Source organism: Bubalus bubalis, chromosome 11, assembly GCF_019923935.1.
Source record: "Bubalus bubalis isolate 160015118507 breed Murrah chromosome 11, NDDB_SH_1, whole genome shotgun sequence".
In the NCBI taxonomy this organism is placed as follows: domain Eukaryota; kingdom Metazoa; phylum Chordata; class Mammalia; order Artiodactyla; family Bovidae; genus Bubalus; species Bubalus bubalis.
In genome coordinates this window covers 22,193,173-22,207,540 of record NC_059167.1, presented here as the reverse complement: position 1 = coordinate 22,207,540, position 14,368 = coordinate 22,193,173, and the positions used below count along the sequence as shown (strand labels likewise).

General features: G+C 48.5%; 1 protein-coding gene across 2 annotated transcripts in view; it reads left to right on the top strand.

Moving 5' to 3' along the window:
• The window catches only part of GALNT16 (polypeptide N-acetylgalactosaminyltransferase 16), a 100,784-nt gene that overhangs the window by 77,425 nt on the left and 8,991 nt on the right, over positions 1-14,368 (top strand). For both annotated transcript variants that reach the window (XM_044924809.2, XM_006056155.4), the window contains exons 8-13: positions 1,162-1,249; positions 2,691-2,775; positions 3,062-3,165; positions 8,367-8,493; positions 9,668-9,760; positions 11,049-11,132. In XM_044924809.2, coding sequence (XP_044780744.1) covers positions 1,162-1,249; positions 2,691-2,775; positions 3,062-3,165; positions 8,367-8,493; positions 9,668-9,760; positions 11,049-11,132 — 581 coding nt within the window. The remainder of the gene's footprint in view (positions 1-1,161; positions 1,250-2,690; positions 2,776-3,061; positions 3,166-8,366; positions 8,494-9,667; positions 9,761-11,048; positions 11,133-14,368) is intronic.

The following is a 14,368-nucleotide window of genomic DNA, read 5'->3' as shown; positions in this document are numbered from 1 at the left end:
GCTGGAGGGAGGGGAATGGGGGAGAACCGGCTAGTGGGTACAGGGTTTCTCACCGGGGTGATTAAAGTATTCTGGATTTCGACAGTGGTGATGCTGACACCACCCTGGGAATAAACTACAAGCCACAGAGCTGTGCACTTTTAAATGGTGAATTTTATAGTATGTCAATTATATCTAATAAAATTATTATATAGTGTGAATTATATCTCAATACGAAAACAAGTCTATAAAAAGGATAAAGTGAGGCCCCCACGGAACACTGTGAGACCATGGATGGTCTCCTCTGATCTGCCACGTCCCACATTTTTGTCATCCTAAGACGGGGTGTGAACTGAGGGACAGAGTTAGATTCAAAGTCGCAGACAAGAGCATTTTGAGGGTCAGTGCAGACAGAGAAGAAAGAAGAGGCTCTGTTCCTTGTCCCTCCATGGAGGGAGAAAAGAAGAGAGCAGACATCCTGCTGATGAAGGGCGATTAAGTTTTGCACGTGGTATATGATAAAAATCCACCACCACCACTGCTCTCCACATCCCCCACCTCAGGAAAAAACCCTTTAGTAAAATTGGCATTACCCACCTATATTTTGGAGGTGGATTTGTGTCTAGGAGGTGATGAAGGGAGTATGAGTCTGACCTTGAAGTGGAGGTGGCATGAGAAGAGTGCCACCCAGGTTCCCCAGGGACTGCAACAAGGTCACTACCCTCAAGCCGCCGGTGGTCCAGTTGGACTCAACCCCAATGTGTACAAAGGTGGACGACAATTAGTAAAACAACCGTTCAAACCAGCAACAGAAAAGCCACCTCAGGCAACATCTGATTCGATGTCCCAGGAATTGTCTGGACTATAATTGCGAGAGCAGCTTAAAAAGAGGAAGAAATCCTCCTCCTGCAGCAGTCAGGGAGGGCTTCACTGAGGAGGTGAGATCCCAGCAGGGCTCAACATGGTGTTAGAGGAAGAGGCTGGGAGAGCATTGTGCCTGTGAGACCCAAGTGGGACCTTCTGTGAGCCTGGTGTGGTGATGCAGGACAGCTCCTGGGAGCCTGACATGTCCTTCAGGAGGTGCTGGGTACCTCATGCCTTGAGAGAACTTCACCAAACAGGCAGTTGGGGTTTTTTTCACAGAGTCCCTGACCTCACACCACCTCATGTGTCCTCCCCTAGGACCACACCCGCGTGGTGAGCCCCATCATTGATGTCATCAGTCTAGATAATTTCGCTTACCTTGCTGCATCTGCTGACCTTCGCGGAGGTAGGTCCAGAGCATCTCCAGAAAATGAGACAGCATCTCCCTGCCCTTTACCTCCAGAAAATGAAAGGAGATTGTATAGAGCTGTGGAGTTGGGGACAAAGGACCAGAGCTGGCAGTGGGAGGCTCCTGGCATGATGAGGGCAGAGTCAAGCTAGTCTCCAATCTTTCCCTGCCCCCAAATGTTGACACATCCTTCTCAAATACAGCTAGCCCAGAGAGGATGGGCACGAGTCCTGGCAGAAGAACATGATATGACAACCATCTTGGGAGTGGGGAAGGGGGAACCCTCAACTTTGCATGGATTTCTGACTTGTACCCCCCAAAATGGTGTAGGCCTGGCTGAATACAGTAGCTATTAACCACATTTAGCTATTGAGCTCTTGAAATGTGACTCCATTTTCAGTGTGAATTGAGATGTGCAGTAAGATAAAATACACCAGGTTTTGAAGACCTAGTTTGAAAAATGTAAAAAAAATCTCATTTGTAATTTTTTGTATTCATTATGAATATGATCATCAGTTTGAAATGATAGTATTTTGGATGATCTTGCATTAAAAATACATTATTCAAATTAATTTCATATGTCCTTACTTTTAGATATGGCTAGTAGAAAAATTTAAATTGCATGTGTGGCTTGCATCTCCAGATTGCAAAGTATTTCTTTTGGACAGCTCTGATCCAGGCTTTAGAGCCATGCTGTGCAATACAGTAGACAGTAGCCACTTTGGGCTATGTACATTTAAGTTAATTAAAATTAAGTAAAATTCAAAACTCAGTTCCTAAGTTGCCCCAGCAGCACTTTAAGTGCTCAGTAACCACATGTGACTTGCGTCCACCATGTTGGACAGGGCAGATGTAGGCCACTTCCATCCATGCAGCAAGGTCTACTGGGCAAGCAGCTCCAGAGAATCTGTGGCCAGGAGCTAATGAGCAGAGTGCATTTCCTCTCTGGGACTCAGATTTCCAATGGACACAGTCATTAGTTAGATGTTGAGGATGAATGGGAGGGAGCCAGGCATTTCTCCTTTGGGAAATCACCTCAGGACCTTGGCACTTGCTGTTCTCGCACCTCAAATTCCCTTTTCCCATCGGTCTGCATGGATCAGTCCTTCATTCAGGTTTCTACTCAAATGTCACCTCATTAAAGAGTCTTTCCTGGGTACCCTTATTAGAATAGCATGGACATGTCTCCTGTCTTTTCTTTCTTTCTTTTTTTTTTTTTTAGCACTTTCACCCCAACTGACAGATTATCCATTTATTGATTTATCTTTGTAAGTCTTTGTCTTACCCATTAGATTGAAACTCCATGAGGACAGGGATCTGACTACACCAATCGCCCAGGGCCCTCTGCAAGCTGGGTTCTGATCAAGAGAGACTCTCAGGGGGCAGAATGAGGGGACAGGAGCCCTAAGCCCCATCTCCACCCCACTCTGACCCTTAGGATTCGACTGGAGCCTGCATTTCAAGTGGGAGCAGATCCCCCTGGAGCAGAAGATTGCCCGGACAGATCCCACCAAGCCCATAAGGTCAGACCTGCTGTGGGTTCTGGGGAGACCCATCCCTTCCCTGAGTCACAGGCTTTGGAGGCTGCTGGGGGCTGATTCAGTCACCAGGGCTCCTAGAGGTGCACGATCTAAGGGCTGAGTCTGTTCTGAGCCCTGGGGAGAGAGATCATAGACCAAAGGACGGGCCAGACATCCAGCCCCAGTGACTCTGCAAGTGGGTGATCGTAGGGTAAATGGCCTGAGCCCTGGGGCCATCTAGAAGGGCTCAGATTCTAATGTGTTACCTCTTTCCTCTCCTTGCTCCCAGGACGCCTGTCATTGCTGGAGGAATCTTCGTGATTGACAAGTCCTGGTTTAACCACTTGGGAAAGTATGATGCTCAGATGGACATCTGGGGGGGAGAAAATTTTGGTAAGTTGGGGAATAACCACAATAACAATAGTAGGCAAACCCAGATTGAGTGTTTTGTATGTGTAAGGCCCTAAGGACTTCATACACATTGACTACTTAAATTCTCACAACGAATCTCTGAAGTACCTTTCTACTGGTAAACTAAGGCACAGAGAGGTTAAGTAATTTGTCCAGAGCCACATACCTAGTAAACAAAGCAATGAGGTGGTCAGGGAGAACCTGTGGCCACGTGGCTAGACGTGTGGAGGAACTACGTGGCTGCTTCTCTACCAGAATGCTGAAGGAGAGGTGGTGTGCAGTAGAGGGTGATGGTTCAGCATAAGTAATAGAGTCAGACCCTATTACTGGGTGCAAACCCTGGCCCTACCACCTACAAGCTGTTTGGCTCTTGGTAAGTGAAAGCCTCTCGGAGCCTCAGTTTCCCCAAGAGGCTGTCATGAGCACTAAGGAAGAGGATGGATGAAGATACTGATGTCCATTATTATTACTTATGAAGTCATAGGGCTTCCCAGGTGGCTCAGTGGTGAAGAATCTGCCTGCAATGCCGGAGATGCTAAGACACTAAGGTTCAATCCCTGGGTTGGGAAGATCCCCTGGAGCAGGAAATGGCAACCCACTCCAGTATTCTTGCCTGGAGAATCCTGTGGACACAAGAGCCTGGTGGGTTACAGTTTGTGGAGTCGCAGAGTTGGACGTGACTGAGCACACGTGCGTGCACACACACACACACACACATACATGATACCATAGGAATCCTTTAGCCCCACAACGAAAGAGAAGAGCCAGTGAACCTCAAGGGTTGCTGGTGAGGTTCATGAGACAAAGGCTGGATACAGATGGAACACTTGATGTAGGGGTTTATGAAAGGGCTTGTTTGCGTGGTGTGGACAAGTTATAGGGAGCCACAAGGGACAGGGTAGGGCTATGCGCATGACTTCTGGGAGGTGCAGCCACCCCTAGGTCTGAAAGATGGGGACAGAGCACTCCCCAGTACCAGCTATGGTCTTGGGGTGCCTGCAGTCAGCCCACACACCAGGTGGAAGTTGTCAGGGGATGAACATCCACCCTCACTCTCCCCCTGACTGCAGGCTGAACCTGTTCTAACTCAGGAAGGAAGCCAGGGGTGTGGCCCACACAGTAGCCTCCCAGATGAAGAGCAGGGTGGAATAGGGCAGAGAACAATCCCAGAGGTTCTCCAGGAGCTGGGGGGAGAGATACGAAAAAGCCCATAAAAGACAAAGGCCCATCCTTGCTGTTCCTGGACCCACTCAGTCCTTTGCAGAGCCTTTCCCACTGCTTCTCTTTTCATCCTGACCCGGTTTCTTGAGAAGTAAACAGGCCAGTATCTCACCCATCTGACAGGTGGGCAAACTGAGGTGGATGCCACCTTCCAGATCTCAGTCAGCAAACTCCACATCTGACAGGTGTAGGATAAGCACCTTTGCTGGAGGGATCACTTCAGTGTGGTGAGGTGTGATCCGAGTCACGGTCTGTGCTTCTGGGCTGGGAAGACCAGGTCTTTCTTCCCTCTCGGACTGGGACAGTGGGGCAGACGGGCACTGGGGCTTTGACTCAGAACCAGCTGGAGTGGGAACAGGCATGGATTTTTCTCCCCTTTGTAACTTACTCTTGGAAATGGTTTCTAGCCAGGCATTCGGAGGAGTCAATGCTGGGAACTGGGGTGCAGTGACCCTTCCATTCTGACCTCCTTTCATGTATTTTGGGCCAAAGTGACCTCTTTTGTGTCCTCGGTCTCAGCCAGAAGGGAGCTTTGGCAAAGCTGGTTTCCTGTAAAGTCTCAGAGAGCTGTGAAACTAAGGATCTCTGCTGTGTCCAGAGGCCTTTTTCTTTTTCCCTTCCTTCTTTTTTTTTTTAAAGGCTGGGGCCTGATAGAGAAACAAGTCAACGATCAAATAGCTAACTTTAAACTCTGCCTGAAGCCAGGGCTCAGTGGTTGGGGGAACTTGAAAGGTGAACCACACAGTGGTTCTAGGGAAGGTTTTGTTTCTTCGAAGAAATTCCCAGGCTAGCCCTGTAGCTCAGACATTCAACTGCTGGGACCAGTTTTGAGCCAGGAGACTCCACCGCTGGTGGGTTTGGGCTTTTTGTTCTGTTCCTTTGTGGAAGGATGGGAGGTGCCCAAACAGGGACTCCTTCCTGTTTCCCCTGAGAGAGCCAAATGCAGGCAGGCGCTCAGAGGCCGCCCTGAGCGGGGGTGGCAAATGTGAAAACCTTGGGATTCTCATTAGGCATCTTTTTAAAGTTGCATCAGATCATGTTACTCTGCTGCTCAAGACCCCACAAGGGCTCCCATGTCACTCAGAGCAAAACCCAAAGTCCTCAGACCATCTGCCCTTCCCGCACAAGACACCCCACCAACCTCTCCCTCACCCCTGCCGACTGCGCTCTTACCTCTAGATCTGTGCCCTTGCTGGTCCCTCTGCCTCCAGTGCTTGTCCCCAAGAGCCACGTGGCTCCTCTTCCCCTCTTCAGGCCTCAACTCAGCTGTCTCCTCTCGTGGAAAACATCCCTAATCAGCTTCACTACAATTGTGGCCCCACCCCCAACTCCACTCATTGTCCCCAGTTTTCCTGCCTGCTCTGTCCCCTTCATTGCGCTTATTACCATCAGACAGACATTATGGGCTCAGTGGTAAAGAATCTGCCAGTGCAGGAGACACACAGGAGCCAGTGTTCGATCCCTGGGTTGGGAAGATCCCCTGGAGGAGGAAATGGCAACCCATTCCAGTATTCTTGCCTGGGAAATCCCATGGACAGGAGAGCCTGGAGGGCTATAGTCCATGGGGCTGCAAAGAGTCGAACACAACTAGACCATGTATTCTACTCATTTTCTTGTCTACTTGCATTTTTGTTTCTTATTTTACTGAGTTCTTGTCTTCTCTCACTAGAGTGTGAGGGATTCTAGAACAGTATCTGATAGGTCATAAATAGTTCTTTGGTAAAAATCTGCTGAATATACTAAAGAATCTGGTTCAAATAATGGGACTTGCTGAACAAAGTATGGACTTTACGCTACGGTTCTGCAACTGACTGTGGGGGTGACCTTGGAGAGGTTATTTAACATCTTTGAGTTTCACCAGTTCAGTTCAGTTCAGTTGCTCAGTCGTGTCCAACTCTTTGCGACCCCATGAATCGCAGCACGCCAGACCTCCCTGTCCATCATAGTCCTTATTAAAAACACAAGGATCATAACACCAATGGCATATGGTAGCTGTGAGAATTAGACATCAGCCATAAAGAGCACAAAGTGCTCAGTGAATGCATGATGGTTAGCTGCTTTTGTTGTTGCCACTGTTGCTAGTAATGACAATAAGTAAACAATATGACAATATGGGGTATGTGGGGTAAAAGTGAAAGTCGCTCAGTCGTGTCCGACTCTTTGCAGCCCCATGGACTATAGTTTATGGAATTCTCTAGGCCAGAATACTGGAGTGGTAGCCTTTCCCTTCTCCAGGGGATCTTCCCAACCCAGGGATCAAACCCAGGTCTCCCGTACTACAGGTGGATCCTTTACCAGCTAAGCCACAAGGGAAGCCCCAGAATATTGGAGTGGGTAAGCTATCCCTTCTCCAGCGGATCTTCCCGACCCAGGAATTGAACCGGAGTCTCCTGCATTGCAGGCGGATTCTTTACCGACTGAGCTATCAAGGAAGCCCTAACTATTAATAGTATAACAAAGTTAGCCTGGCAGAAATGGGACTAGAATGCAGATCTTCTGTCCCTAGTTCTGAATCTCGGTTGCTGAACCAGTTGCAGAGCTCTGACCAGGAGAAGAGAGAGGCCTGGCAGTTAGCAAGTAGACCTAGAGAAGCCCATTAATATAGCCAACCCTGAAGGCAGGTCCAGATATGCCAAATATCCAGTCCTGGTCCCAGGACCATATCAGGAAGTTGCCTGGTGCACACAGGCTGGCCAGGAGGTAGTCCTGAGTCCTCTGTAGGGTTAAAATGAAAGAGAGGAAGAAATCAGAGGAGATTATGTGAGGTTCAGCCAGCTACCAAGGTGGATGCTTGCCAGAAGTTGACAGAAGGACTGTTGAGTGGAGAACGGAGTGAGAAACTTGTGACATCCCCTTCTGGGAGGCAGGATGACCACCGCTAGCATCTCCTAGCTCCACTAGGGACCGGTCATCTGGAGAGCTCCTTCAGCGTCACCACCACCACCAACAGAAGTGTGTCTCAGTAGGGCCAACACATGCACGTGTGTGTACTAAGTCACTTCAGTCGTGTCTAACTTTTCGTGACACTAGGGACTGTAGCCCCCCAGGCTCCTCTGTCCCTGGGATTCTCCAGGCAAGAATACTGGAATGGGTTGCCATGCCCTCCTCCAGGGGACCGTCCCAACCCAGGGATCAAACCTGTGTCTCCTATGTCTCCTGCATTGGCAGGCGGGCGCTTTATCACTAGGACCACCTGGGAAGTCCCCAGTGGGGCCAGTGGTAGCTGTAAATGGGGACCACGAGGGCCAAGAGGGCGGTCTGGGCCAGCCAGAAAAATGCCAACTGGAGCAGCCTTTCATTTGCTTGGTGTTGGTTTTCTAGCCTCTCCGTTCTGACAAGCAGATGTGTTCATCCTTAGCTCCTGTCTGGATAGGACTTTCTAGGCAGAGGCTGGAAATAACTGATGCTGCCCTTTGAGTCAGTTTTCCTTCTCTTCATGGTCTTGGTGTTCCTTCAGAACTTTTCCTGCTGCTCTGCCAGGGCTTAGATGTGGGGAATGTGTGTGGTGTGTGTGGAGGGGGTCTGCATGTGGGATGTGTGTATGGAGAGTACATATGGTGTGTATGTATGATGTATATGTGGAGAGTATGTGTGTGGAGGAGATGTGTGCTGTGTGTGTGTGTAGTGTCTGTAGAGAGTGTGTGTGTGTGTGGAGGGAGTATGTGGAATGTGTGTGTGTGGTATGTGTGTGGAATGTATGTGTGTAGAGGGTATGTGTGTGTGTAGGGTATGTATGTGGTGTGTGTGTGTGTGTGGAGGGTGTTTGTGGGATGTGTGTGTGCACATTTATGGAGGGAGCAATCACGAACACATGCAAGGAGTGGGTGCACCCCAGGAGCTCCAACCCAGCATGCGCCTCCAAGGGGACCCCAAAGGCAAGGGAAGCCAGCTCCTTCCCACCTTCACTCTGTGGGGACTTGCCAAGGGGCCCCAGCCGCTCCTGATGGCTGCTGTCTCTGCAGAGCTGTCCTTCCGGGTGTGGATGTGCGGCGGGAGCTTAGAGATCGTGCCCTGCAGCCGGGTGGGCCACGTCTTCAGGAAACGGCACCCGTACAACTTCCCCGAGGGCAATGCCCTCACCTACATCAGGTAGGTCACAGTGCAGAGAGCATCACACTAGGAGCCAGGACACCTAGACCCCAGCCCTGTCAGTGACTCCTGTGATTTGAGCAACTACCCCAGTCTTAGTCTCCCCGTTTGTCCCTTTCATTCTGGGATCCTGGTACTTTCAGAGCTGGAAAGATGAAGTTGGAGGCGTCTCCTCCAGGCCTGTCTTGTCTTGACTGTATTTGTTCATGAAGGTCTTGGAAAACTGGTGAAGTGACCAGCTGGGAGCTGCCCTCCACACACTGGGTCCCAAGTGCTGGTCATGGATGTTGCATCCTCACTCTGACTTGGTCAGCATCTGCCCATCTGTGTTCCCAGCCACAGCATGCACTTTCATCTTGAAGGGGAGTGGGCAGGTCCTGGAAGACCACCCCCTCACCCACTCTCCAGATGGTGGAGGCAAGGGGAGGTGGGAGGAGTGCCATGAGCACTCTCCTCTTCCGAGGATGAGTCTTTGTCTTGTCAGACTTGCTTGTTGGCAGAGGGGGCTCCTCAAGTCTAGCTTATCAAATGGCCTTTTGTTTTGCTTCCCTTATTCCATTTTACTGTTTTTATAATTATGAAAGTAATACATGGTCACTAAAAATTCAAGCTGTATCCATGTATATTGTGTGTGTGTATATATATATATCTCTGTACATATACTGTACATTATAATTTTTACTCTTCATATCACATAGACAGAAAAAAGTGAAAGTCCCTTTCACCAAGTCTTACACCTATCTGCTTATTCTATCCAAAAGAAACTACTGTTAACAGATTTCAAGCTTATCATTTCAGGTCTTTTTCAAGGCTGCCTAGTACTCTGCCATGTGGACGTAGTTCATTATTCTCCTATTGATGGCCATTTAGGGTTGTTGCCAATGTTTTATGACACAAGTATTCTTGTATACATCCCTTTGCCCACGTGCTGGTGTTTCAGTAGAATAGATTCCTCTAAGTGGAGTGTCAGAGAGTATCCATTCCCGCAGATTTGATGGATGCTGACAGATTGTCCTCCAAAAAGACTGTTCTCATGGATACTCCCACATCAGTGCCATTTTGCATGCACTCCTGAACGTCTCCTCGCCCGGTACTGCTCAGAGCTGATCTGGATCCCAACCCTAACTCTGTCCCCAACCTGGTGACCTTATTTTGCTTCTTCCTCTCCTTTTAGGAATACCAAGCGTACCGCAGAGGTGTGGATGGATGAGTTCAAGCAGTATTACTATGAGGCGCGGCCGTCAGCCATCGGAAAGGCCTTCGGCAGGTGGGCCCCTTCCCTAGCCTTGTGCCTTTGCTCACAACCTTAGTGAAATACTAAATCATGTGTACTCCAGAGAAGCCTTCAGGATGTCCTGAGCAACTGAACCGCACACCCCTGGGCTCTTTGGAGACTGTAGGGTATAGGAGACAGAGACAAGGTTCTGGTCCTGGAATAAGCAGCAGCCTCGTGGGGAGAAATAACCAGAGAGGGCTTACTTATGCAAGCACTGCCCATCCACCAGCTGCCTGCAGGACGGATGTCTGTGGAAGTGCTTAAGGAGGGCTGTCTGCAGAAAACACTGGGGGTTTTGGCTTCCTTGCTGTTTCAGTCTGACGGTGATCTGTTAGCTTTTCTGCCCTGGACTGTTATGACTATAGTCTAATTAAGCATTTTCAAAATCAATTGAGTATGGCGTGACCAGTATTTTTTTTTTTAAGTGATAGAGAACTAGAACATTTCAGATTAGAACAGAAAGTAACAGCTGATTGCAGTTGAGGGTAGATACTGTTTTGTGAAACTCTTATTTTAGTTGTATGTCCATATATGCCCATGGGTATACTGGGTCACAATGTAAGATGTATATATTTCTTACTTAATGTTGTGGTCAGAAATGTTTGAAAACATTATTAGTGATCATCAATGAATTTTCCTCTATTTATTTGCATCTATCCCTTAAAGAATAAAAGTTATGTCACTCTTTGTTTTAGTGTGGAAGTAACATTTGCTGAGGGCCTACCCTGTGCTAGGCACTTATGTCTGTTCATTTGACTCTCATAAAAACCTTTGGAGGTGGATGGTTATACCCCAACTTTACTGAGAACAAACAGGCTCAGAGGGTGGTGCTGGTCTTCTGTCAGTGGCCATGATGATCCCTGGAGCTGAGCAAGATGTCCATGGACACATCAGACGGTTCTTATTTGCTCAATTTTTGGAAAAATGTTTGAAACATGGTTTTCTTGTTGGTAGACACTTTCTGCTCAGCTGGAATGCAGGGAAGGAAAACTGCTAGTACATTAAGGCTCTGCTCTGTCTGTGAAAATAAGCACCAGGCCATGGTATGCTCCCTGAGGTCTCAAGGAGGAAGACACTGAGATTAAAGCTTGGCTCCAGTTTGAGGAGAGATATAAGGCATGGCCAGGAGCCGTGGGGCGAGCTTGAGGGTCAGAGAATGAAGTAAGGCTGGAGGACAGACTTGGATAGCTAGCTCTGGGAAAAGGGACCTTCCCCCCGGGGAGGGGGCTGACCTCCCAGACTTCTTCCCACTGCTAAGCCTTTCCTCCTCCTTCTCCAGCGTGGCCACGCGGATTGAGCAGAGGAAGAAGATGAACTGCAAGTCCTTCCGCTGGTACCTGGATAACGTCTACCCAGAGCTCACGTGAGTGTCACCTGCAGTTCCTGCATCTGGCCTGGGTGGGGGCCAGCGGCGTGGGGACCCTTGACCCTGATCTCTCCCTGGCCCAGGCAGTCTGGCTTTTTCTAGCTGTTGGTGTTTGTCTTCATGTGACGGGTCTGGAGGAACCTGGAGGATGTTATCAGGAGTGAAGAGTGAGGTGTGGTAGGAGCGAAGAGTTTAACAGACTGGGCCTTAGAGCCAAGAATGGGCATTGTCGGGACTTCCCTGGCCAGTGGTTAAGACTCTGCACTTCCACTGCGGGGGGCACGGGAACTAGGAGCCCACCCACAGCCAAAATTAATCAATTAAAATAATCTTGAAAAAAAGAAATGAGCATTGTCCCCTTAGGAAAGCAACAGCACATTATGTAGCAAAGGCCGCAGAAACATTCACTTCCTCTGACTCTCTTCTCTCCCTTCTGGGAGTTTATCCCAAGGAAATAGAGCAAACAAGCAAAAACACTGTTGACAAATAAATGACCATTGTTGGCTTCTCTGCTGTGAAAAAAATAGAGACACAACTAACAATAGGGGCCGGGTTTAGTGAATCGTGATCCATTGACCTAAACAAATGTTATGTGTCAATTAATATTATAATCATAAACTGAGTAAAACATGGGGAAATGTTTGCTTCAGCAAATGAGGAAAGAAAGTGAAAGTGAAGTCGCTCAGTTGTGTCCGACTCTTTGCGACCGCATGGACTATGGCCTACCAGGCTCCTCCGTCCGTGGGATTTTCCAGGCAAGAGTACTGGAGTGGGGTGCCATTGCCTTCTCCAGGAGATCTTCGCGACCCAGGGTAAAATGAGCAAATGAGGAGCCAACATGCAAATGGTGTATGTATGTAGGCTACAGGACAGTAAGCTGTAATGACTGCGGGCCTGAGGCTGGGCAGAGTTGATTCTTTTTATTTCAGAATCCTTCTCAGCATCTTGCCTATGTCACTCCTTACCTCCTCCAGGTCTTGAGTCATCTGTCCCTCCTGCAGGAGACCCCCCTGACCTCTGCGTTTGCAGACTGACCCTTCCCCAGCACTCCCTGCTTCTTTTCCTCCGTCACCCTTATCGTCATGGAGCTTCTGTGTGGGCAATTAATGTTATTGTCATCTTCCCACATTTGACAGTAAGCTCCATGAGGCGAGAGGAATTTATCTGTCTTGTTCACTGCCTTACCTCCAGCCCCTAGAACAATGCCTGTCACAGAATGGGCACTCAATAAATAGTTTTATTTTATTTGATTTTGGTGTCCCAGATCTTGTTTTGGTGCACAGGTCCTTCCTTTTGGCACCCAGGTTTCTCGCTAGTTGTGGTTCAAGGGCTTAGTTACCCCATGACATGTGGGATCCTGGTTCCTTGCCTAGGGATGGAACCTGATTTTCCTGCGTTGGAAGGCAGATTGCTACCAGGGAGATCTGTAGGTGTTTTTAACTAAATAAATTGCATAGTCAATAAGGCTCAGTAATAACTTTGAAATTAGCATTCTCGCTTCTAGAACTGTCATCTCAGGAACAGCTGTCTCCCAAAGGATGCTGTCATGATTTTCCAGAACATTCCACCGCTCAGAGCCTGCATATCCTCAAAGGAGGCAAATCTTTGAGGGAAGATTTGATTTTGGAAAAACAGCCGTGGTTAGGTTATAACCAAGTCCAATGAATAACTTAGTTGATTAACCCAGATATTACAGTCCTGGGTCCCAAACACAGGGTGACAAGATGGAAACAAGTAACAAGAATAAACTGACTCTGTGAGCAATGCTCAAGGAATTCCAAAACAATTTGAGCGGCAGCAGCATCCTTGGAGAAAGTTGGCGGCCTGGATAACCCCAACTCCCTAGACGATGGCTGTGAAGGGAAGAACATTAGTTTATGAAAGTATAATAAATGAACAGCTTCCTCAAGTGGCCACTTTGAAAAGGATAGTTTTATTCAGATGTGCCATTTCTGAGCAAACCAAGCATAGTCATGTCTTTATGTTCTGTCAGAGTTCATATGATCTGGTTGGAGCCGAGGACTCGAGCCTCAGGCAGGAGTTAGGGAGCCATGGAAGGGGATCCTCCCACACCCCAGTCCCCACACAGTGCCCCATGTCATCCCCTGAGGACCAAGAGGAAGAAGTACTGATCGTTTTTAACTAGCATCAGTCTGAATCCATCACAAGACAGGAGAGTGGATGAAACCAGCCGTGCTAAATGAGGAGCATAAGTCATCTTATTTGTTTTGTCACCATGTGGAAGCTTAAAAAAAATGAATTTTTGCTATTAAGGTAGAAACTGCAGTTCGTTCTTACCCAGGTTACTCATTGTCAGTCTGTTCCTTCATGTTCTGCCTCGGTTCTCGGGGGCCTGGAGTGGATCAGATTGTTAGACAGAAAGGAGTTTTACAGGCCCAAATGATACCAAGTTTCCTCCACACGGGATCCCAGGAGTTGGGCCACACTTGAACGTGGTCAGTGGGGAGACTGAGGAGGCTGAAGGGAGGGGCCTGTGCTTTCCTAGGCCTGCCTGCAGTCCTGCTATGGCTTGGCCGCTTTTCCAAATCAGAGTTCTGTGGCTGGCTTCAGCAACTGCTTATATATACTTTTATTAGGATGGTCAGGAACAGTTGTGCAGGCTGTGCATTGTACAAGCATACCACATTTGAAGGGTGCTAGTCACACAGTACTGTACCTTTATTACAACAATTTCTGGCAAATGATAGTAAAAGTCTTCTAACAAAATCAGTATATTATGATGGTTTTCTAACATAAGTAAAGTGTCTTGAAAAAAGGATGCCTATTGCTATTTCTAGAAAGGCGTCATAAGGGCTAATGGGAGCCCTGGCAGCCCAGCTTCGAGGTGGTCCATAGAGAGGAAAACAGATACAGACTTAAGAGGGCTGCCAGCAAATAGAGGAGCTTAGCCTGGCTCTGCCAGGAAGCAGGGGAAGGGTGGTGATGGGCATCCCAGCTGCTCCAGGGCTGCTACCACATCAGACACCTCAGGAGCTGCATCTGGTCTTTATTTATTTATTTTTAATTTGTTTGGCTGCACCAGGTCTTCGTTGTGGCATGTGGGATCTTTAGCTGGCACGTGCAAACCCTTAGTCGTGGCATGTGGGATCTCATTCCCTGACCGGGGAGCGAACCCAGGTCCCCTGCATCGGGAGTGCAGAGTCTTAGCCACTAGATCACCGGGGAAGCCCCTGCATCTGGTCTTGAGATTGCTGCCTGAGCCCCAGGTTTCC